The sequence below is a fragment of the Rattus norvegicus genome, chromosome 13 (assembly GCF_036323735.1).
Source record: "Rattus norvegicus strain BN/NHsdMcwi chromosome 13, GRCr8, whole genome shotgun sequence".
Classification (NCBI taxonomy): Eukaryota; Metazoa; Chordata; class Mammalia; order Rodentia; family Muridae; genus Rattus; species Rattus norvegicus.
This window is the reverse complement of record NC_086031.1, coordinates 66,371,892-66,397,771: the sequence shown is the minus strand read 5'-3', so window position 1 is coordinate 66,397,771 and position 25,880 is coordinate 66,371,892. Positions and strand designations below refer to the sequence as shown.

The window sequence follows — 25,880 nt, the reverse complement described above, 5'->3', positions numbered from 1 at the left end:
ATTTTCCCGTTGCTGTGATCAAATACTCTGACTAAAGCAGTTTAAGGGAGAAAAGGGTTGTTTGGCCTATCATTCCAGGTTACAAGCCACCGTGTCAGGGAAATCACACTCGGGGGAACCGAGAGAACTGGTCCCGTTTCACCCAGAGTCAGGAGTAGAGAGCAGTGCACTGGTGCATGCTAATTTTCAGCTTGTCTTCCCCACCTAATGTAATCTAGGATCCCTGACTCGTGGAACAGCCCAACTCAAAGTTCACGTGGATCTTCCCACATAAATCAATGTAACCAAGATAATCCCAACAGACATTCTCAGAGACTAACCTTAATCTAGACATCTCCTCGAAAGAGTGCCCAGAGGCAATTACTATTAATCATCACAGTAAGATTTAGCATTTTAGCTGTGTCTTGTGGTGTGTGTGTGTGTGTGTGTGTGTGTGTGTGTGTGTGTGTGTGTGTGTGAATTAAATTAAAATTGAAATGGCATTAGACTGATTTCTGTTGGCCAGTGCTGATTTAGAAACTACAAGAGAGAAATGACAGACGGCCACGTTTACAAGCTTACATTGGCCCCAGCTATAGCACTTTGTCTTGTCCCAGAGGCTTTAAGCTTTTCCACCCTAAAATTCTTTAGAATCCAAATCAGTGCAAGTTCAGTAGTGAATGGACAATCCAGGACCACTGGGCAAATCTGTTCCATGATGGTCTAGGAATGCAGGTTCTTGTTTGGTCAACTGAAAGGCTTTCCATGATGACCGGCTCACCAGGGCCGTAAAACACCTGAAGATACAAAAGGGAGGGAGGACGAAAGCAGAGTCCTTTGAGAGGGACACGAACTCGGAAGCTGCCTGTGTCTCTTTCCTCATACCCTCTTTGAATGGATATCATGGAGTTAGGAATTGGTCACACCTAGTTACAAGGCTTGGGATTTGATTCTTAGTGAGCATAAATGTGCCCGACCTTAAGCTCAAGGGATTCTGTAGCTCGAAAGGAGAACGGGAGTCGCTGGGAGTCGCTCAGTTGTCACGCCAAGTCCTTGTTTGCTCTCCTTCAGTCATATTTACTTAGAAAGGTACAGGTAGGGATCTGTGATACACTCAGATTCTTTTTAAAAATAGATTAATTGCGCAAAGCAATCCCATTAAAGCATTATGGTATACAGTGTGTTCACTGAGACCCCTAGCACAGCAGATAAATAACGGGTGCTTGGAGAAGTGTTAGTGTGTAGAATACTCATTACGCTTTCTGGGGAAGCCTAACAGTTACAAAAGGAGCCCCTTTTATTAGCATGATGCCCCTTTTCTCCTGTGTGTGAGATGCGCAGAGATGATGTGATCCTGGAAGAGCTGCAGGCAGCTTCCCTAGTGAGTATCCAGGTCCCACAGGAATGAGAGGCAGTTAGTAAGCAGTAAAAGCAATGATCAGTCTTCCAGGGCCCCGGAGATGGCACAGTAGCGTAAACAACCTGCTAGTTTGTTAGTTAGTTCCGGCTCCACCTCTGGAAAGGGGGAGTCTGTTAGAAGTTGATAAGAAAGTTTAACAGTTTGCAAAATCGCTCGATGTATTTAATCCTAGGTTTTGCGAGAGAGCATGGAAAGTATTAGTGCTGTCAGCTGCGGAAGCAGGGACGAGTGTTTGTTAAACAGAAGCCTTGCTCCGTCATATTCCCCTAGGATGCCAGGGAACCTGGAGTTTAGAAACCATTTATACGGATTTGTAAAGTTTTTCTTTTTCCTTTTTCCTCCCACTCCTGTGAAGCTGATTAATAGTTTCATTAATGGTACACGCTGGGACTGTGCAGGCCAGCAGGGTGACACTAATGACAGGTGGCCATCGAACACTTGAAACACGGTTAATTTGTGAGCGCAAATATACTTTTGGATTTTCTTCCAAGATACTAGATTTTAAAGACTTGTTGAAAAGTGTAAGACGAGGGCTGGAGAGATGGCTCAGCGGTTAGGAACACTGGCTGCTCTTCCAGAGGTCCTGAGTTCAATTCCCAGCAGCACATGGTGGCTCACGACCACCTGTAATGGGATCTGATGCCCTCTTCTGGTGTGTCTGAAGACAGCTACAGTGTACTCATATACATAAAATAAATAAATCTTTTTTATAAAAAGTATAAGATGAGGTCACTCTTATAGCCCAATAGATCTGCTTCCAAGCTGGATGACCTAAGTTCACGTCCCAGAACCCGTATGGTAGACGCTAGCTCCTGAAGATTGTCCTCTGTCCTCCTCGCTTGTGCTGCGGCATATACGTGCCCGTACACATTCACACACCTCACAAAATGAGATTAAAATGTAAGTTTGAAAAGGAGTAAAACAATGATTTTTTTAAAAAAATAAGTAACTGAATAATTTTTGTGTACTTATAACAACAGATGAGAGAAAAATCAATGATTAAAAAGAGCTCAATTAAACTAAGCAGACATCCAAAATGATTTTTAACATTGAGTATTGAAACGAACACTTTGGGTAGATTGGGTTAAATAAACGATCACCACTAACTTTTACCTGTTTCTTTTTACTTTTAATGTGAAATAAATTAAACTTAGATTAGACAAGACTCAGTTCTGTTGAGCAGTGCTGACTTAGAAACCACGTAAGGGAACCAGTAGGTGGCTGCGGTTACGGGTGTGAACGGGTCTATTCTACAGCTCTTTCCTTATTGTCCAGAGAATACCTGTGTGTTACATGGATGCCTCACCTGCCAGCTAAAAAGCCTATGGCCTATGGCTTAGGCAGGAAATGCAAGGTAGGACGTCTGGGAGGCAGAAAGAATTCTGGGATAGAGCCAGGTGTGGGACGATTCATGCAGGAAGATGTGAGGAGACAGATGCACGGTACCTGAGCACAGGTGTTCAGCCACGTGGCAGAATGTAGGTTAAAAACATTGGGTTATGTTGAGTTATGATCTAGTCAGAGTAGAGCCCAGTTATATGGTCAAGGTATTTGAATATTTTTTGAGTCTGAGTCTTATTTCTAGGAACACAGGACTGGGCGGTAGAACGAGACCTAACATCTATATGTATCCCAAGACTGTAAAGATTTAAGCTCTGCCACCCTAAGATCCTTTAAACTCCAAACCAATGGAAGACCACTGCTAGCACTTCCGGAATAGTCGTGTTGGGTTAAGCTTTCTCCACTGGCAAATGTTTAGCTAGTCTGCTTAATACTTCTTGCTTTTAGGCTGGTGGCAAGGTTGCAAGCCTTGGGGACCTCCTACAATTGATTAGCTCTATATAAGAGGTGACCTCTATGAAAAGTTTTACAATTATCTGTTACATTGTGTGTTGGAGGCATTGGACACACAAGGTCTGTGGTGCACACAGGGAGGTTGGTGGATAATTTTGGGGTGTGGGGGGCCTCTCTTCTTTCTGTGGCTATTCTTCATCCCTCAGGACAGATGGGCCATGAGCTCCCATCCTACTCTCCTGTCTCCACCCCCACCCAATCTTGCTGTCGGAGTGCTGTGTATCCAGATGTGCACCACAAGAGGCATAATAACTTGCTTAAATTGCCAAGATAACGACTGATAAAGAGCATAATTTATACCTGAGTAAGGTGACATTGTAGTTTCAATCTAACCTGACCAAAAGAAAGTCCAAAGTCAAAGTACCAGCACTGCATTCGTGGCTGCACAACTCCGCTGTTCCCGTCTGTGTTTCATGGCCCATCTGGATAATCATGGCCCATCTTGAAATCTTCAATCTAGTTATGTCTGCAAAGATTCTTTATCCAAACAAATGTGTCTAGTCTTAAAAAGTAGTAAATTTATAAACGGTGAAAGATTGGTGCTGCCTCTGGGAGCCGATGCGAGGTCTGTGGCCTGTGTGGATGTCCAGGGTCCACACTAACCCCTGACACCTGAGGGACTCCGTGAGCCGCGCTGCTGCTGCTGGCCGTTCTGGGCAAGGAAGCTTCTTCTGCAGTGGTATGGGTGACGGCAGACTCATACCTGAGCATGAGAGGCATGGAAGGTCTGTAACAGCCGCTCTTCCCCCAAAAAGAAATACTCCAGACAGGAAGCTATTGGAGACCCCTTTAAAATTGTGGAGAAGATGTGTAACTCCTCACAATTGACGACTTCTGGTGAGGGTGCGGAGAGGACTCAGTTATCTTTAAGGGGCTGGCCACAGAGTCTGGCGACGCTCCAATGAGAACACAAATTGGACTTGGTGTATTTTTTTCTCTTTTGGGGTTGGGTGCAAGGGTGGGAGGGTAGACTTGGGAGAAATTAGCGACTGTGATGGGGGTACATTGTGTGAAATTCCCAAATACTCAGTAGGGATATTATGTTGGGGAAAAAAAGAATAAAGGGAAGTGGGGGGGTCATAAATTAGACCACAGCATCCCACACTAATATCCTGAAAAGCTCCAATTTGAGGGCCATAAAAGAATGACACCTGCAACTTCTAAAAAGCCAGGAAGTTTGGATGTTGTTCCAGGGTGAATATTGTTCTGGGTTCAGATAAGTTTGGAAACACTGACACCTTTATGTCACCTTCAACGCTACCTTTCCCTAGCTATAGGTAACTGGGGATAGACAGATGCTTGCTCCAAATTAAACCTCACACATTCTCTCTCCCAGGAGTTTTGAATTGGGATTTAAGTATTTCGTGTATTTTGTGTATGCGAGAGGGTCAGTGAGTGTGTGTGGGTCAGGGCTGTGTACGTCTGGAAGTGAGAGGACAATCTGTAGAACGTCATTCTCTGCTCCTACCACATGGGTTGTAGAGATCAAACTTGGGTCTTCCGGCTTTGTGGCAAGAGCCTCTCCATACCTGCTGAGCCTTCTCGATATCCTAACCCTCTTCTTTTTGCCCACTGTTTAAGTAGTGTTTTGCTATATCCAGAACATCGTTGGTTGACTGAGCCAGAGAGATTAGCATCTTACAGAGGCATCTAAAACACAGCAAAGAGAAAAATGCTAGCAAACAAACCCCAGAGGCCTGGGGGCGTGAATCAAAGACTGCACTGAGGTAAGAAAAAGGAAGCAAACGTCCCGTGAACTTCGCTGACCCTCCACACCCAGCACTGGTTAGGGCTTGTTGGTAGCCTCTGCCAAGGGATGCCTGCGGTCATCTGCACAATAATAAAAGCAGGGTTTACTTTGGTTCACAGTTTGGAAGGTTTCAGTTCTGTGGTTTGTTGGCTCGATTATTTGGGGGCCTGTGAGGCAGAGGCTGGGAAGTGGGGAGCAGGCACAAGGTGTTCACTTCCTGGCATCTGGAAAGCAGAAGAAAGTAAGAGGAGAGGCTAGGGGCCCCTTCCCTGGCAGGCCCTCAATGTCCTAACTTACTCCCAGCAGGCTCAGCATCTTAAACGTTTCACCATGCCCCTAGGAAGACCACAGGCTGAAGACCACACCCTTAAGACATTAAGAGGTGAACCTTTGAGGGGACATTTCAGATCCAAACTGCAGCAAGGAGATAGACAGGAAGTGTAACAGTCTCCTTTCTCAAAGCTTTTACTGCAACATTATTGCTTCTGGATGAATACTTTTCAAAGCAGGTCTCAGTGCCAGTGTTTGGAAAGAATCTCCAGTTTTAATTAAGCATGGCGAAGTCATTGCCTCCATGACAAGTATTCTGTAACTGTGAGGAAAAAGAGACTTAAAGGCATATCCTTCCCATTTTTACAGGTTTGCTGGATTATAAAGAGTATCTTCGAATGTATTCTGTTCCTAGAAATACTTAATAAAGAAGTACTTAATATAGAATGTTTAAACGCCTAGTGATTTATATGATATGTTTAATCCCATCTCCTTAAAGACTCCAATAACTTTATCATAAAGTGGCCTTTTTGGGTTTTGGGCCTTAAACTTTATTTGGCATAAAAAAATCATTTAGACACAAAAAGACAAGCAGGTGAAAATTTTTAACTGGGTGTGGTCTCTGGACTTGAAACACCGCCATCTGTGCTTTCGCGCAGGGCATGGCCGCCCTCTCAGTACGGGTCCTCTTGGACTTTTAAGTTCTTAAAGTGTATCGAGGAAGGGAAGTGGGTTAAGTTGTCTTTCTCTGCAGACCTCTTGGGAGAGTTGTCAGGAATACACAGCTGAGAACAACTCCGGCATTTCCTGTTCCCACCTGGGCAATCCGTCATTTTGCCACTGTTGGGTGTCTGGTAGGAGGGGGTCAGCAAAGCAGGGGCTTGGCAGGTGCCTCACAGAAAAGACCAGAGGCAACAGCAGAATGCCATTCACATTTTAAAGATGTACTACTCGTTCCTCGAAAAGTCCATAGATGTATACAAAGACTTTTAATCATATATACCGACTTCCTTTCTCTAATCCCCCCGTGGCTGCCCCTAACACATCTTCTTTCCAAATACGTGTCTTCCTCCTCCTCCTCCTCCTCCTACTCCTCCTCCTCCTCCTCTCCCTTCTCCTCCCCTCCCTTCTCCTCTCCTCCTCCTCCCCCTCCTCCTCCTCCTCTCCCTCCTCTTCCTCTCCCTCCTCCTCTTCCTCCTCCTCTCCTCCTCTCCTCCTCTTCCTCCTCTTCCTCTCCCTCCTCCTCTTCCTCTCCCTCCTCCTTCTCCTCTCCTCCTCCTCCCCCTCCTCCTCTTCCTCTTCCTCCTCCTCTCCTCCTCTTCCTCCTCTTCTTCTTCCTCCTCTCCTCCTCCTCCTCTCCCCCTCCTCCTCTTCCTCCTCCTCCTCTTAAATAACTCAGTGAGTCCTATTAGTGCTGTCCACATACACATGGCTGTGATGTTATCTACTGGAGCCTGGGTAACCTACCCCCACAGAAAACTGACTCTGCTTCCCCCAGAAGCCATCAACTAACTGCCAATGGTTCCTCAGCGGCAGGTGGCCCCTTACGAGCCCCCCTCCCTTCTATGCAGGAGTTTTGAGGCTTGATCTCTGGCAGGTCTTGCGTGAGTACCCACAGCTGCTGTGAATTCACGAGTGCAGCAGCCAAGGCAAGTCCATAGGATATCTCATGGCATTCTTTCTCTTCTTTGGGCTATGACATTCATTCTGCCTCTTCTTCCAAAGAGCAGAACATTGGAGCCCTTTCAGAGTAGTATTGCCAAATGATTCTCCATGAAGCCACAGCTCCGTTTGTCATCTGTTTCTATGGTGCTGAGGATCTAACCTGTGGCCTCCTGCATCCTCTAGGCAAGTGTCCCATCTCTAAGTCGTATCACTCCCCAGAGAGACAATTTTAAATTGTCAAAGCTTTCTGTGACTTCCTTATAGGCCGTTCTTAGTTATGTGCCGCTATTAAAGGGGCTGAGTGTAGGTACACGCACCAAAAAAATACCTTAACCTATGTGATTCTGGGAAAACAAGACAAAAGTTATATTTTAATTATTTTTGAATGTTCTTTTTTTTTTCTGATTTGACATTTAATGTACCTTACATTGGTAAGTTGTGTTTGAGCTCACTGGGAAATAGGTTTTGGAAGCAAGGTTGTACACAGCCTGAATCATATTTGTCTCAAAGTGTGCCTCTAAAGTCTTCATCTGGGTACGGGGCTGGCCCCGATAAACTCTGAGTCCGAAAGGAAAAAGCCCAGGAGTAAAAATACTATATCCTCAAAAATAGCTAGGAAGTAAGCCACTTCCAACTGTTAATTTTGTTTATCTCGTGATTCAAAGGTACTTACAAGGAAAAGGAGAGTTCATCTGTCTTAGTTAGGGTTTTATCATTGTGAACAGACACCATGACCAAGGCAACTCTTATAAGGACAACATTTATTTGGGGCTGGCTTACAGTTTCAGGGGTTCAGTCCATTAACATCATGGCAGGAAGCATGGCCCAGGGCAGGCAGATATGGAGGAGCTCAGAGTTCTAGATCTTGATCCAAAGGCATCCAGGAGGGGATTCTCTTCTGCAGGAAGCCAGGAGACTCTGTTCCATACTGGACAGGGTTTAAGTACTAGGAGACTTCAAAACTTGCCTACACAGTGACACACTTCCTCCAGCAAGGCCACGCCTCCTAGTAGTCCCACTTCCCATATTCAAGCCACGCCACCCAGGGAGAAATCTCAGTCCAAATGACTGCCTCGCCTTCGTCTGTCAACTACTGCTGGGGGTTGTGAGGACCCAATGTGATGATGTTAGATGCTATCTCTACCTGTTCTTCTGTGTTCTTTTGCTTAGAAATCTCACATCAAGGAACATTGTGCTGCCAAGGATTCAAGGGAAGCTCCAGCTGGTTGCTTTAAAGCGATACCTCAGTAGGTTTCTGCTGGATGTTTATCAGCAGACCTCTCTCTCTCTCTCTCTCTCTCTCTCTCTCTCTCTCTCTCTCTCTCTCTGTGTGTGTGGGGGGGGGTGCCTACATGTATATTTGTGGACCATTCATGTGTCTGATGCCTTAAGAAGCCAGAAGATAGCATCACCCTGGGAACTGAAGTTATTGGTGGTTTTAAGCCACCAAGTGGGTGCAGGGAACTGAACCCAGGTCCTCTGCAAGAGCAGCAAGTGCTCTTAATCACTAATCCATCTTGCTAGCCCTTGCCCCCTGCTCTTGTTTGTTCTTTTTCTTGAAAGTTTTACCCAATGGGACACCAGCTGATTACCTTAACAGTTTTCCCCAGTCAATTTCTGCTGGTTGTTTTGAGCATTTGATCTAGTAATATTTTGATATCTATCTCTATCTATCTATCTGTCATCATGTACTTTTTATTTTTATTAAACGAGTGCCAAGTATTGGCTTGCTATTCATCTAAGAAATTCAGTGTCTTAGGGTTTTACTGCTGTGAACAGACACCATGACCAAAGCAACTCTTATAAGGACAACATTTTTTTTTTTTTTTTGGTTCTTTTTTTCGGAGCTGGGGACCGAACCCAGGGCCTTGCGCTTCCTAGGTAAGCGCTCTAACACTGAGCTAAATCCCCAGCCCCATAAGGACAACATTTAACTGGGGCTCACTTATAGGTTCAGAGGTTCAATCCATTATCATCAAGCCAGGAACATGGCAGCATCCAGGCAGGAATGATGCAGGAGGAGCTGAAGGTTCTACATTTTCATCTGAAGGCTGCTAGAAGATAGAAGACTGGCTTCCAGTTAGCTGATGGTCTTTAAGCCCACGCCCACAGTGACACATCTACTCCAACAGAACTACACCTTCTAATAGTGCCACTCCCTGGGCCAAGCATCTTCAAATCACCACACTCACTCATTCAAAACCCAAAGCATACCTGTTAAAAAAAATTATTGTTTAGAACAGAGGTAACACATCTTCATTTTGAGACATGGGGAATAGGTTGGCAGATATAGAAAGTGACAACTACCAATTAAAATCCCTCCAGTCCAACCTGTTCTTTCAATGTCAGGCTTGCTTTTTTTTTTCTTTTTTTTCTTTTTCCTTCTTTTTTTTTCTTTTTCATGTATATATATTTAATCATCTTATGATGTTTTTAAAACATAGCAACTGTGGTTTTCTCACATTATTAAAATTTGTTAACACATCTCTCTAAAGTTGCTACATCTAAAATTGCTACATATTGAAAACAAGATAGCGCAGGAGAGATTCAAATGGGTTTCCCTGGTGTTTCAGAGTTTGAGACGACTGTGAGATTGGCGAGTGCAGCAGGAAGAGACAGTCATCTGTCCTCCTCTTTTCCTTGCAGTCTTCATGGGGACGCAGATCCACTTCCTGTAGATGAGTAGTTAGGCTGTATCTTGCTGCAGATAATGACATCCCTCTATGTGGTAGTGAGGGGAACGTCACCACCCATCAAAACTACTTATCTCAACGGTGGTCCAAGTCAGCATATTCATGGCAGAGTCATTAGTCACATGGTCAGGATCTGGGGGAAACTTGATTTGTGATGTGTATTCTATCAGCCTTTATTCTTGGCCATAGAGAGTTGGACAGTTTAAGAAATAAATTTCAAAATTAAATGAATGTAAATGTGTTCTTGGAAAGCCCAAGATCCTGGCTTTAAAAAAAACCAAACTGTCAACTCTAAAGGAGGAACACTGCTCTTAAATATCTGTCACTGCCATTGTAGGGGCTGGCTATCACTCAGCCGAGCCACCACACTCAGAATAGATTTGCCATTGGTAACCAACTCCTGATTCCTAAGTCTTTGGAGTTGAAGTTTCATGAGTGTGTCTTACTGATAAGAGTGTACCCACACTCTTAGGTGTAATGGGGAATACAAAATAAAGCTGGTGGCCTCTAACTCAAGAACAGGTAGATTCATTGGGCACGGAAGCACATATCTAGGATCCTAGAACTCTGGAGGCTTAGATGGGGGGATGAAAACTTCAAAGCCAGCCAACACAACGTGACAAGACTATTCCTCAACAAAACAAAACAGAAGAATGGAGAGAAGGCAGGCTTTAAGGTAGGTTCTCCCCCACAGAAAAGACTGTTAGTAGCTAGAACAATGTCCAATGCCACTGTGCAATGCTAGATGGCATAAATGTTTCATAATATATTTAATAATTACTTGCTAACAATTGTCAGAACATTTGAAACTATTTTTAGGGGGAGAGACTCATAATGGCACGTTTGTTAAAGAGCTATCAACAGCTGATGACTTGCAGAAGGGAGAGTTGTTTTCTCTGGTGTTGTGGCCACTGTAGGTTGACCATGCCCCGCCCCATGTCTCTGTTTTGTAACTGTGGGCTTTTCTGCCCACACCCAAGTTCCCAAAACAATGGCTGAGTCTAGCTTGTTCCTCTTAGCTTGTAACTCAAGTATCCCATTTATTGTAGTCTAAGTCCCACCATGTTATTAGTTACCTAACCTCAGGTATATAACCATCTCCCTCAGGGTTCAAGATGAGGCTTCCTGCCCCTGACTCTATCCCTCTGCTGGAACTCCTATGTCCTATTTCCTGCCTAAGCTAATAGGCCAACAGCATCTTCTTAACAGGTGATGCTTTCGTACAATGCACAAGAGATTCTCTAATTAAGGTCAGTAGTTTATTTAAAAAGAGAGAGAGAGAGAGAGAGAGAGAGAGAGAGAGAGAGAGGAAGAAGTTGGGAAAAGAATGTGGTAGGCCCGGGAGGATTTTTTTTTGGAGAACGAGTAGTAGATATGATCAAAATACATTGTATACATGTAAAAATCATCAAAGAATAAATGTATAAAATATTTCAAATACTTTCTTTAAAACATTTTAGCATGCCTTTAATCCCAACACTCAGGAGACAGAGGCAGGTGGATCTCTGTGAGTTCACTCCAGCCTAGTCTATAAAGTGAGTTTTAGGACAGACAGGGCTGTTACACAGGAGAAACCCTGTCTTTAAAAAAATATTTATCGAGGTAAATTTACATATGAGAAAAATGGATGCTTTTATACCCTTTAACCTTCTTAATACACAGTTTAAAGAGTACTGACAACTGCACAGTCATTGTGCAGCTACTATAATCAACTTACAGAATAATTCAATCATCCCCTAAAACTCTCTCTGCCACTTCATAGCTAGACCCCGTAGTAGTCCCAACTGCTGGCAACCAATGATCTACTTTTTTCTAGCTATCTGTGATGATTTGAGTGAGAAATGTTCCCCATAGGCTCATGTATCTGAACACTTGGTCCCTGTTGGTAGTCGTATGTATTAGGCAGGGTTCTTTAGAGTCACAGAATGTATAGAATGTCTCTCTATAGTAAGGGAATTTATTGTGATGGCTTACAGTCTTTAGTCCAATTAACCCAGCAATGGGCAGCTGTGGGTGGGAAGTCCAAGAATCTAGTAGTTGCCCAGTCCCACAAGGCTGGTTGTTTCAGCTGGGCTTCTGTAGAAGTAGGTTCCAAGTCAGTTCAAGCAGTTGAAGAAGAGTGAATCCTCCATCTTCCAATGTCTCTATGTCGGCCTCCGGCAGAGGGTATGGCCCAGATTAAAGGTGAGATCTCCTTGTCTCAGTCTCCTGGGATTAAAGGATGTATTGCCTTGCCTGGCCTTAAGCTTTTCATGGCCACTGTGCCTCAAGATCTTCATGCCAAGATCCTGGTCAGAAATTTGTGTCTTCCAGCCTCAAGATCTGGATCATAGGTGAGCCCTCCAATTCTGGATTGTAGTTCATTCTAGAGATAGTCAAGTTGACAACCAGGAATAGCCACTACAGTAATGTTGTTTGGGGGTGGTTATGAAACCTTTCAGAGGTACATCCTTGCTAGAAGAAGTACATCAGTGAGGGTGGATTTTGAGAATTTATAGTATCACCTCACTTCCAGCACTGTCTGCTTCCTGTGTGCAGGTGAGACGTGACCTCTCAGCTTCTTGCTCCTGTAGCTTTGTGTCCTCACCTTGATAGACTTCTAAATCTCTGGAAATGTAAGTCAAAATAAACTCTTGCTTACGTTGACCTTGGTCACTGTATTTCAATGCAATAACAGAACACCACTCCGTGGTATCAGTCCTTTTGCACAGCTGTTACTAAAGTTGGGAGAAAAAGAAGAGAGATTCATTTGAGTTCATGGACTGATGGGACATGGTGTTGTATCTCATGGCAGACAGGAAGCAGAGCAGAGCCATAACAGGAAGGGGTGTGTCAAGCCCCCACCTAATAACAGGCTTCCAATGGCCTTTTCCCTGAAACTTTACCCCCACCTTTCACATTCTCCCACCTTGTAATCTATTACAATCTTAAAATCATTAATCCATTTCTTAATTAATCAAAATCTTAATCCATTTAGGCTTTAAGATTTTTATTAGATGCCAGGCAGTGGGAGAAAGAGGCAGGCAGATCTCTGAGTTTGAGACTGGCCTGGTTTACAGAGTGAGTTCCAGGACAGTCATGGTTACTGAAAAAAAAAGGGGGGGGGGATTGTGAAGCATTTATATATTGGCAAAATATCGATTCACAGTTCAATCGATTGTCTCTAGACATGTCCTTATGGACACCCCTAAGGTGCAATTTACTAATCTCCTGTGTACGTCTCAATTCAAGGGAACTGACAATCAGATTAACCATCAGATCCCCCCACACCGTGTAAAAACAATCACACAGTAAGGAGGCTTTCGTGTTGTCTGGTGTTTCTCGCCCTTCCTAGTTACTCCGAGACTCACTCTTGTTCCTGGGCTTATCAGAAGAGCATTCGTTTTTACCGTTGAGTAGTGTTCCATGACACGGATACGCCTCAGCTCCCTTGTCCATTCTCCAGCTGATGGACACTTAGGGTATCTCTAGCTCTCGAAAGTTACCAAGACAACAGCAATAGGTTTATGCCAGAGCAGTTAGACAACAAAAAGAAGTCAAAGGGATACAAACTGGAAAAGAAGTCAAAATATCACTATTTGCAGATGATATGATAGTATACTTACATGACCCCAAAAATTCCACCAGGGAACTCCTACAGCTGATAAACAACTTCAGCAAAGTGGCTGGGACTAAGTGTTTGTATGAACAAAAGTTTTCATCATTCTATGAATATCTAGGTGTCACTGATGAGGACAGGAATCGTGGCTGCATACTCATCGTCCCTTGGTTCTTTCTTCAGTTTTAGCTGTAATACATGTTACAAATAACACTAACACACACCAAATACTGTGGTATACTATCATAATCCTAACACACGGGAAACAGGTGGTGGAATAACAGGGGCCAGTGGGAACCACCAAAGGAAACCCTGCTTCAAAAAATCAAGGGTTGGAGATGTCGCTTAGAGAAAGAATGCTTGCCTAGCATGTGCAAGGCCCCAGCTTCAATCCCCAGCACCGTAGTGCTATCCTGGATGCAATCCCAGGATAGAAAAGAAGACTGGAACACAACACCAGAACCCAGGGAAGCTGTTCTCTTTCCTTCTCCCCTTGCTCTCCTGTGATGGATCATCTCCTTGGAGATATATAATGAAGCAGAGACAAGTAATGAGGCGAATTCAGAGTGGCTTACCTGAGCTTCCACACAAAGGTCCTAATGCCCTTAGAAAGGAGCTGGGAGGCCTGTTTTGTATCATGCTTTTCTTTATCCAAGAGCCCTTGGAATTTTGAAGGACTCATGCTTTTGCATATGGGAAAGAGGAAATAAAAGCCAGCAAATGCTCCAAAGGTTAGGGTCTTTACTTTCTAGATTCTTGATCTGTCTTTCATATTAAATCTCTTCATCAAGGTTGCGGTTTGTTTCTGTCCCACACACTTCCTTAGCCTCTGCCCTCCCCCTCCTTGAACAGCTTCTGGTATGGGAGTAATTTCCCTAGCTTCACACCTGCTGTCAGCTTTTGACACTTGTTACTGGCTGCAGTCTCTGGCTTACTTCCCCCTCCTGCCTCCCAGCTCTTGCCTGAAGGAAGGTAAGGGAACTGACATAGTTACTAACTCGAATAGGAACAACAGTAAGTGAATTCGCAAGTCTGTGGAAGGCATAAAATCAGAATACCTCATCTACCAGACGACAGAACTATGCCAACGATTTCCATAAGGTAGAGCAAAGAAATGAAACTCACCAGTGTAAGTTGTAGCCAAGTAGGGTTGTGAGCTTAGATCTCTACGATGGGAGCACAGGATGGGAAGTCAGGAGTTTCTTCTGCTACAGATGAAAGTGTCATGTAGGTGACAGAAGGCAGATTATATTGCATATGAGTCAGTTGAATGGTGTAACACATAGTACTGTCCCCCCAAAAACATAATCAAAATAATCCTTCTCCCCAACTTTAATATGGTGTGACGTGCTATCCATAGATACAAAGTAGATCACCAAGTGACATGACCCCAGCTTACCGTTACAGTTAGGCCACACACAGCACTAGAACATGGGCTTCAGTTGGAGTGTAACACATCCCAAGGCTGATAAAGAGAAGTTAATGTGTCTGCCCGCACCTCCTCGTACAATCTGGATGCTGTCCCTCTGATGACTTTTTAGAATAAACAATAGACAGATTCCCTCCCCCTTTCCAACCCAAGCTATCTGAGGCGCTTGAAACATCAATCACTTCCTCTTCAAGTTGTGTCCTCTGACTTTTCATCCTTACACTTAAAAACAACACAGAAGAAACTTGTCTTTTTTTTCTCTCCTTGTTCCACAAATGATGTTGCCCAGAGTACCCTAGATCACATGTCTATAGATTTTTCCATCTATGCCCCAAGAGCTTCGATCACCAAATCCTTATTTCTAGACTGACCTTCGTGAACTCTGGAACTCCTGCACTATTTAGTTTATGGAATGTAGAGTATTTGGTCAATAAACACCCATTAGAAGTCTCAAAGGGGAACAGGAAAGTGTCAAAAGGAGATTGACAAGACAAAGCTGGTAGAGATGTACTGCATTCTGAAGCCTTTGTAAATAACACCATGAAAGCCCTTGCTTTTCCTGAATTGTATTCTGGGAAGAATCGCTTTCTTGAAAGAGTAAGTGTATATTATCTGAGGTCAGAGATCGGAGCAGTGGGGCTAAAAAGAAAGCTCAAAGCTCAGTCAGTGACCATGTGGACCTGAGTTCGATTCCTTCCCAGAACCTACATAAAAGAGCCAATGTGTTGGCACATGCTTGTAATCTCAGCCCTTGGAGTCAAAGACAGATCCCTGGGCTCCGTGGCTAGCCTGCCTAGCATAATGGGCAAGCTCCAGGCCAATGGGAGACCACATCTTCTGAGGAACAAGAGCTGAGGTTGTCTTCCGGTCTCCATACTCATGTGTATGCATGTGCACGTGTGCCTGTGCACGTAAACACACATGGCAATGATGGTGGTGTCAGTGGCAGTAGTGCTAATAAGAAATGGAAAGCGAATGTCTGGAGAGTTCTGGAGAGTTCTACTTATTCAGAAATAAACAGTGGGATGACAAGCAGAAAACTTTTCCTTACTTTCTCAGGAGTCGGAAATGATAACCCTGGAAACATAATTATGTATTTATTCTTGTAATTTAGAGCTTTTATCTGGGTTCTCTTCCCACAGTGTTTGGAAGCAAAAACTGTAGCAAGAAAGAGGAGGAAGGCGAATAAGGGAAGAAGAAAAGGTGGGGGGATTGTTTGTGCCCCCCCATTCCTGTGAAGTGGAAGGATCCAGGTTTGTGGGGAGGCAGGGCTTACCAGCCAAGGACATAGACTAGGATGCAGGGACCACTGCTGGGCTCTGAGTATTGTGAGGAACTTCACAAAGCAAAACACAAGGAATTGGTTTATCTAAAAGGAAGGGAGGGAGGGAAAGAGGAAGGGAGAGGAAGAGAAGGTAGGGGAAGAGAGGGGAGGGAGAGTTTGGGGTATTCAGCCATTTGGAGATGTTTGAAAATTGCCCTTAAGAAAGGTTTAGAAGGGTGAGTGCAGCCTTGAGGGACAGAATCGGGCTCATAGGTAGAAATTATGATTGTGGGTGGGTTTGAGAGGAAAAGGAGAGAATATCTCTGTTTTCTAACTATAGTTGTCTAGAGATGGAATGTATTCCTTGGGGAGACAGTGAAATTCCCATCCCTGGTCAGTGGCCATATAGCAGAAAAGCTTCAGATAGGAAGTGCAGGCACAATGGATTCTCCTTGGATGAACCCCGCCACCCCCTACTCCCACGAGCGTACGATCTGCCAAACGTTGCTAGCCATTTATACAAAGCTCTCTCCTCTAAAAGCTGTCTATGGTGACAATTTTGGAATTTTCATTTCTTTAAGAAACATAGAACTATTATGATATATCTTTATTTTAATCCCAGGTGTGGGATATGGGGATGCTTCTGATTGTCCACAGCAGCTGACTATGATTGGCCTCGTGCTCCAGCAGGGGCATGATTTTGCCAGCTGCAGACAGTTTCCGCAATTGTGTGACATTTGGAATTCTGGGGACCTTTCGGAGGGTGTGTAAACGCTACAGCCCCCAGAAGTGGGGTGGGTTGTTGGTTGTGGTTTGTTTGGTAAGTAGTTATGTACAAAGAAGAAACAACAAGAAGAAATCAGATATCCTGATGGAAAGATCAAACTTGCCCCAAGGATCTTGCGTCAACCTCTCCCCGCATCAGTAGGAATTGTCTAACGATAATGTCATCCCCTCTCTAACCCCTGAGTTTATTCAGGGATCTCTTTCTTCTTACTTCTCTGTTTGTCCTTTCTCTCTTACCTAGTGTTAGGGGGCTGAAAGGGTGGAAGAAAGGGGGTGAAGAAGGGTGGAAGAAAGACGAGCCCACAAAGTAGCCAAAGGCAGCTACATGTGTCCAACGGGTTCTTAGTCAAAACACAGGAAATCATTAAAATGTTTTGGTAGTACATTCTTAAGTACCAAAGCCAGTGTTCCCAGCAGTAACCACTGATCGAATGCACGCACAGACAGGAAGCTTGGAGGTGTTGGGAACAGCACGAGTCCTGCTACATCCCTATGGAAAGAGAAGGAAATGTGGAATTAGGACTAGGCCTATACCTCCAGGGTAGAGTGTCGGCCTGGCACACAGGAGGCCCTAGCACCACGCAAAAAAGTAGAGTTATGTAGGTCTCAAAACCAAGTTTTAAACAGTTAGGAAGGGCGGCATCAGCCTTGAGAGCCTTGAAGAACTGGGGTTCACACTTCAATCGGTGAAGGAGATGGGTAATAATTACAAAGAATAAGGAATGTTAACCATACAAGTTGAACATTGTAAGATCTGTGTTTGGTGTCAGGAAACTGAGTTTCTAGTTAACTTTTTAGGGCAAGCAGGTTGCTTTAATCTACAGCAATGGTTCTCAACCTGTAGACAGGGTTGGCATATCAGATCTCCCCTTGCATATCAGATATTTACATTACAGTTCATAACAGTAGCAAAATTACACTTTTGAAGTATCAACATAATAATAAAATAGCTGTATGAAAAGGCCACAGCATTAGGAAGATTGAGAACCACTGATTTATAGAGAGGAAAAGAGCTTCCTTTAAAAAAAATCAGGTACGTATTTAAAGTTACCCTCCACAGATGACTCCCTTTCTAAAGACTGATTAGTTGCTACAGGCAAACATATCTGTGTCTGAAACAATAAAGGACATTCGTCACAGGTGTTTTGTCATTCATCTTGAAAGGCTAAACACGTTGGCCGTAACTCCTGATTGTCTTCTAATTAACCTCATATCATAGAAGCAACATGAATTTGTTGTGTAGTTACAGAGGGAAGCCTCTTATTTTGAAAATATTTTTGGTAGCTAAAGAAATGGTTCAGCGGTTAAGAACAGTTTCCGCTTTTTTAGAAGACCCAGGCTTAGTGCCCAGCACCCACATAACAGCTGACAGCTGTCCCTAACTCCACTTCAGGGGATCCAGAGCCTCCACCTGCACCCAGCATACATATAGTACACATATATACATACGAGCAAAATACTCGTGCACATTATAAAATAAATACATCTTTAAAATATCCGAAACCTAACCAAGCAAATATATCTTTATTATTATTATTATTATTAATTATTGTTGTTGTTGTTAAATCATTTTTGTACAGACAGGGTTTCTTGGGCCTCACGCAGGCCTGGACTTCAGTGTGTGACTAAGGACGCCCTTGAACTTTTGATCCCCCTGTTTCCATCCACCCAGCATAAGCCATCATGACGAGTAGGTTTTGGTTTTAGTTTTCCCTCTGAAGACAGGAGGTCTCACTATGTTTCTCATACTGCTCTCCTTCTCCTAGACTCAAGTGATCCTCCTGTCTCAGCCTCCAATATGTGGGGCAGGCACCAATAGGCCTGAATCACTCCCCAGTATGTGGGGCACCACCAGGCCTGACTCAGAAATCTCATTTCAATCTTTCTTATGAGATTTTAAAACCCAGGAATAACACAGCACCTTCACACAAAGCAGGAGCCCAGCTGAGTCCGCAGAAGGCCCAGAGCAACATGCATGGGAGACATAGCTTCTAGGAAGAGATTAGGTAAGGGGTTGGCTAAGGGAATTCTGAGACACCTTTCCCTCTAAGTCTCTGCAAAGCAGGAACTGTTACTTCTTCCTGGCCCAACTCCAAGAGGAGAGCCCGCCTGATGACATTGCTGTTGGTGGCCATTTACTTGTATTCTGCAGACCTAATTGTACTGCAAGGGGGAGTTTCTAACCTTTTGGATAGATGACAGCCAAGAGACCTTAGGAAAATCCAGTGATGGCTGCTACTACCGTGAAAACTAGGTTTATAGTCGTTCTCTTGATTTCTTTTTTTAATGGCATGGCTCTTTGGCCTTCTCCCAGAGATCTGAGTGTGCACCCACACGGTTCAGTTTTGATAATACAGCAGAAGGATAAGGAGAATAAGAATATAGGTCAAGGATGTGTGAATAAAAGTTGCTAGCATCCCAACCCCTGTGCTGAAGGGACATCATCTGCCCCATCTCCTCTTGTCTCCCTCCCGGATGGAGGGTCTTCATCCATTCATTCTCCCGATGTGTGTTGAGCATTTTCGGTGTGCACACGCTCTGCTCTGCTAGAGACACAAGGGTTGGATACTGGAGGATCCCTTCCCCAGAGGCATAGGGAAAGCAGACGGCTGCAGTGGAGGGAGAGAGGATGACCAGAAGTAGACAAGTAAACAGGGTCAAAGTTCAGAAAATAATGCTGAGCAGTACGGGAACACAGTAGAGGGTATGCATACTCTGACTTGTCCAGCCTCGGGGGACAATGGGAATTGTTGGAGGGGAGTCAGGTGCTTCCAATAGGTGATGGATGTGGCAAAGACTGGGCTCTTCAAGCAGAGGCCGATCTGAGTGGCCCCTCCAAGGCCTCCACTGTCCTTCCTAAGTGCCTCTCACTAGACGACCAGCTCATCTAAGGAGGTACAAGCAGAGTTTTAAGTCAAGTCCCATCTGTTGGTGTCGCTATGCAGAAATCCTGGAGAGGCCGCTCTGACCGACCCTCACACACAGGAAGCTTGATAGATGGAGGGAAGGGAGCGAAGACCTATCAACCATTCTGGGTTCCTCCCATCCCTGATGTCCTTGATAAATCCTCTGTAATTTTTTTTTTTTTTTTACCTCCTGAATCAAGTTGTTGGTACAGAGCTAGGACTGACATCATAGATGAAGTTTATGTTGTTAGAGGAAATAAATGTGTGTTCTAGGTTCTGGCTATTTGCATTTGATAATGTCAAGGGTCCTGCCTACTGCAGTCTCTTGTATTTCTGTACCATCCACTGCATCAAGGAGATACACAGCGACTTTTTTTTTTTTTTTTTTTTTTGGCCAAGCGAATTCACGGATAAATGAGCAACTGTGAATGTTAGTAAGTAAACACTGTTTTATTTATAATTACAGAAGGAAGGAACGTTTTACTCAGTCTCGCCCGCTGAAAATATACTTAAGTTTGAACAGCCGTTCAATTATATCAAGAGTAATTGCCCATTGCTGGTTTGTGGAATTGATCCAATTCCTTGAAAAATAAGCATGTGTGTTATCAAAGCAGAATTTCATTGGACATCAAGTCGTGCCCCAGTGGATTTCTCCCCAACAACAAGAGGCGTGAAATTTCCAGAGCCAGCAGGAGTGACTTGCCCTTTCATTTCTAAGGGCTGTTCCTGCAGCTCCAGTGTGACATTTGCTTAAAGATGAAGCCAGCCCCATTCTAAATAAAGGTATCTGGACAGCCCTTCAGCGATGAATGTTTTATTGGCATATAGGCACTTGGCAGAGTAAATACATGGTTACAACATGTTCTTAGTTTACTTACTGTGTATAGTGAATGCAAAAATGAAACCACAGTGTGGGATTCCTTTTCCCAAAGTCCCAGACTTCAGAAGGCAAATCCCTAGTCATGTGTGTTTATGGTAGAGAAGGCATTCTCACATCGTGAAGCTACATTGTGGTCTATGTCAATGATATCCAACCTTCCGCCATATTGAAATGACTATCTGGCACACCTCATACATCACGTAGCCTCCCCTACACCCCCAGCCACCACTTGGGGGTTGAACTAGGACCTCCAGCCTGCTAGGCAAGGGCTATATCTGAAACCATGCCCTCAGCTCATGTAACACTTTACAAAAAGTAACAAACTAAAGTCACTTTTGTCCGGAGAAACTATGAAATCCTCAGAAGTCAGAATTCTTTAATCTGAAGAATGACAAGGGCAATCATGAGGTTCCATGGGATAATTCTTCACACTCAAACTCTCCACAACAGGCTGGAATCTGACCTTGTGGTCTCCAAAATGCTTTTTAAAAATGTGTGTGTGTGTGTGTGTGTGTGTGTGTGTGTGTGTGTGTGTGTGTGTGTTGGGGTTACTGCATAATTTCATACACTGTGCCAAGTTACTGGAACAAGTCTTTTTTTTTTTTTCCAAGGAAAATCTCTTTGTGAAAGGTCAGTAAGTAACATAACTAGTTTAAAGTCCTGGAGATTTGGCCAGGAACTAGGAGTCTGCAACAGCTTTGCCCAAGGCAGAGATTTCCCACTCAGATCGCAAGCACCTTGCTATCCCCCACCCCATGGAAACACTAGAACACACACACACACACACACACACACACACACACACACACACACACACACACATCCATGAAAAGCAAGACAAGTGTTGGGTGTGTTACCACGCAGACTATTTTAGTGCACTGCAGGGTCCTTGTCCATCCTGCTGTGTCACAGCTCGTCTTGCCTATTTTGGAGACCCTGGCTGTGTGAGATATGGATGGAAGTGCTCTTGGCATTTTCTAGAATGTCCTGCTCTTAGTGCCGACTCCTGCCTGGCCTTCTGAGTTGGCACTAATATTCATCCAGCCGACTTGGTGACATGAACTCTTGTTTATTCTTAGCTTCTTGTGCTGTACAGGAGGTGAGCAAAGGCAGGGGAGAGGAGAGGTTCTGGAGCGGGGTTGGCATGAGCTGGGAGCTCCACAATAGCCGTGGCCCTCTGAGAAAGAAGGGTAGTGTTTGTGAGGCCAGATGCTGCTCTCTTGGCTCTCTGACTGACTGGACATGCTGCTGGCCATTTGGCTATCTGCCTCTTCAGCTTTGGACTTTATTTATGGGAAGATTCAACAAGGTCAGAAAGCTCAATTGGAAACAAATCCCTAAAAGCAAGCCCCAAATAGCCCCTGCATAGCAGCGTGTCTGCCGGGCGCTCAGCTCCCACATTTCCGGAGTAGCATGAAACTTGTCAGCCCTTATCCTAGGCCCTGGGATGTTAAAGCTTCTTGGCAAGCAGAAAGCCATTATGAAGGCTGTAGGTTTGAAAGAACAAACGATGACTAATCCCCAGTTTCAGTCCTTGAAGGAGAGGAGGAGGTTGTGGAAGTAAACACCACTCAGTGCACCATACTAAAGACTGGGTAAAAGGTAAACAGGGAGCGTGGGCTATCCTCACTTACTGGTGAGACGCCTGGTTAGTCCTTCCTCACTTAGTCGTGGGATATCTCATGGACACAAGGACGCAAGTGATTCAGGAAAAAAAGGTAAAGTGACTCAGTGTGAGACCATGCTGGCATGATTGTTACTCATCCTCTGTGCCTCAGAAGTCCCAGAAAGCCTTCGTGGGAGGGGTGGGGAGGGAGATTGCTTAATTCCCGCTTAAACGGCTAAGTGTGGGATAAGTCCTCTGAAGGAGGTGCTTGATGGCACTGAGTAAAGCCAACCCCGAAGCTGACGGGTGAGGCGCTGAGGTTAAGATGTGTGAAAGGAAGAACCAGTCCACTACCTGCAGCTGAAACCTTCTGGGAACAGTGTGAGCCTTTCCCGAAACACAACGTGATAGGTCTTACTGCAACGAAGTGCATTCGTGTCCTACACTGACAGTTACAGGCTGCCATTTATTTTAGAGGTCAATTTCTTTCTGTTTCTTTCAGTCTTCTCATCATGGTGTCCCCAGGTTTGTGCCTGAAGGGATTCCTAAGAAAACAATCTGTTGAGTGATTTCTACACTGGTAAAAGTAAAGTCCGTGGTAATTACATAAACTTCTCATTCATTCCTCTTTTCATCCATTCATTAATTCATTCCTCTCCCCCCCCCCCCCCCCGAGAATAAACCAGAGCCATGTGAATAGGAGGAGTAAAAGCCATCATGGTTTAAAACTTAAAATTCGGGGGGTTGGGGATTTAGCTCAGTGGTAGAGTGCTTGCCTGGCAAGCGCAAGGCTCTGGGTTCGGTCCCCAGCTCTGAAAAAAAAGAAAGAAAAAAAAAACTTAAAATTCGGAATATTCTTTCCTTCTAGGCTGAATTCCCATGAGTCTTCTCATTTATATGAAAGCAAAGCGCTGGTCTTTTATTTATTATGACGACTAACAGAGCATGCAGTATCTGTTCAAGTCATGTCTGTGTCACTGGTAGGTTTCGAGCTAGAAAATTTAGACAAGCACTTTGTACAACCTAAGGCTGATTCATGCCAGTGAAATCTCTTACCCTGCCTGAATTTCCTTAAAGGGTGATTAATTAATGTAAACCAGCAGAATTAACCAGCAAGGGATTGCTAGCAGGGTTAGGAACAGGGCTCCATAGTTCCACAGACCTTCCACCTTGGGTTTCTGCTCTGCATCCCCTGAGCTCTACCAGCGGTGACTGGCTCTGTACTTTGCAGGACAGGGGTGCCTGGTTCATGACTTCCTCTTTCTTGTGACCTGTCTAAGGACAGGAGACAGTGCAGCCGACCAGGTGAGGAGTGACAGCTGAGCAGGTGTTGAGGCTGGAGTCCTTCTCATGCTTGCTAAAAAGGCCTTAACACTCAGTTCAAAATGTGTACCACGTTTCAGTGAAGAGATTATTGATGTGTCATTTTCTGCTCCCCTTTCTGGATCCCCTTTGACTTTGCCCCAATGCTTCAGTTCTCTTACCATTCCTATTAAAATGCCAAAGTGATAGATCATTCATGGGGAGCACTTCAGCGCCCCAAAGCCTGCTCACTGCTCCCACCGTCTGTGCACTCTGGCTTCATCTTTCAAATTAAAGAAACATTTCATAATTTTTATAGCGAGTCACATGCAACCCCCTAAGGATACCCATAACTAATACCCCTTGACTGACAGTTTTAAAAGAAAAAAGACCGGCAAACTGATTCTACCACTCCCCTGGGGAGCCCACATCACAATCGTGAACATCTAGGATGTCGGCGCTCGGGGCATCTTCTACCTCCCAGTGGCACTCATACACATGGGCATCGTTGATTTGCTCTGTATCCATAGCAAGGGCTGGGCTATCATTCCCTCCCAGCACTTCCTGATCCTCAGAAACCTGGGGCCCCTCATTATTCTCCACGGGACAGATGGGGTTAGAACTTAACGTGGCATCTTCTTGAGGTGTGACTGTCACAGAATGCACAGCCTCACCTCCTGCCTCGGTGCTGTCCTGTGTGGAAACTGTGGCTAGGAGCACCTCCTCAGTGGGCCCTTGAGCCTCAGATGGCTCCTCTATGGGGCCTAGACAGCTGGTGTTCTCAGTGAGTCCCTCACCGGTAGACTGAGAGGTAGGCCCTCTACCCTCTGGCAGTGTCCCCAAGTTCACCCCAGGAGCCTCAGCTTCCAAAGGCATAGGATGGGCCTCCCTCTCTCTGACTTCACTTTCTTCACAGCTGTCCTGCTGGATGGCAGCTGGGCCGCTGGCTTCTGGGTGGATCTTGCTTTCCTCCTCCTCTTCTTCTTCTTTTTTATCTTCTTGGGGAACAGGTGTCCCGTTTAGTGTATCATTTCCAATCTCTGGGGCAGACTCGACGAACACCGTCACAGTCAACAACTCCTTCAGTTCCCTCAAGGACCCTGGCACGGCGCTAGACTCTGGCCTTTTGTGGGCTGTTTCCTCATCTTTAGGGGGCTCCCCAGCTTCTGCCTCTGACAAGTGTGAGCTGAGAGGTCCTGCTGAATTATCTGCACTGAGAGGGTTCCCGGCAGAGTTATCCACACCGGACACAGACACCTGCCCATCCTCACCTGAAGGAGGGCTGGACCCAGAGATGGAAGCACTTTCTTCTCTGGCCAGCGAGCCAGGGACCCCAGGCTGCTGCTGCTTTTCCTCAGGCCCCTGGAACACTTCGCTGCCTGGAGCCTCATCGCCTGGAGCTCCTGGGAGAATGGCAGATGCTCCTCTGGCTGGGCTGGCCTGGTTTGACCCCATGGAGGTTTTGAGGTCTGTCAGACTGGACACACTTTCACTGGGTAAGGCCATGTTGTCTTCAAATAAGTTGTGTTTCTTCAAGATAGCTGCTTCCGTTATCACTGAGAGGGAGCAGAAAACAAAACACCACATTAGCGCTCTGCCCGGCAAACCTGGATTTTCCAACGTTACCCGGGAGCCAATCATTCCTGTCCTCTGGCTCCCCAAACTCTCAGTTTCTAGAACCATCTCACGACCACCCTCTCACAGGCCGCCCTTCCTGATGACCAAAACCTGCAAACCTTCCAGACTCTGAGTCTTGGTAGCGTTCATTCGAAATTTTCAATCAAGAAACACTTGCTAGGCATCTATTCTGAGACCAGCCCCAATGTGGAGAATAATAAAACCTCTGCTTGTAAAGAACTCAAAGTCTCCAGGGGTATCATATTCATCAGTGTCACCAGCTGCTGTGACAAGTGGCTGCTCTGGAACTCTAATGAGGCAGGGGCAGGCCTTCCCCTTCCTTGTTTTGTCTGGCAGTGTGGTCCCGATTGCGTAGTGGGTATTCAGGGCTAAACATCCAGCTGAGAGAGCTTGTTTGGCCTGGAGTGTTCAAGATGAACATTTGGAAGGACAAAGAAAGTAACAGCATGGGTAACAGTGCATGACGGTTCAGCCACAGACCTCTCTGTGCAGGGCTACAGTGTCCAACAATGCCAACTTGAAGTGGGTCTTACAGCAGAGGCAGAACCACTAGGGGTAGTCAGCACTAGTGCCCTGCTCTAACAGGCACCATCTTATAGCAAGTTTCAGGCAGAGGGGAGGCCGTGCAAAAGAATCTTCTTCCAACTGAACTAAGACATGTGTGCAGTAGGCTGTCCATGGCCTATGCACACACACCATGCCAACCCCTTTACCCTCCTCATCGCCTGGGATTCCTGGCCAGCTACAGTGACCTGAGGCTTGGACTGGACCAGTTTTCTCACTGGAGGCATTTTAATAATGGCTACTAAATGTGTCTCACTCCAGTAGATGGCTGGCAGC

At 45.1% G+C, this 25,880-nt stretch overlaps 1 protein-coding gene across 2 annotated transcripts in view; it reads right to left on the bottom strand.

Moving 5' to 3' along the window:
- Positions 1-20,043: 20,043 nt before the first annotated feature.
- Niban1 (niban apoptosis regulator 1) overlaps positions 20,044-25,880 on the bottom strand; it is a 153,510-nt gene continuing 147,673 nt past the window's right edge. Inside the window, exon 10 of one of the 2 annotated variants that reach the window (XM_039091055.2) lies at positions 20,044-24,958. In XM_039091055.2, coding sequence (XP_038946983.1) covers positions 23,808-24,958 — 1,151 coding nt within the window. In that variant the 3' untranslated portion in view covers positions 20,044-23,807. 2 annotated transcript variants of the gene reach the window in all.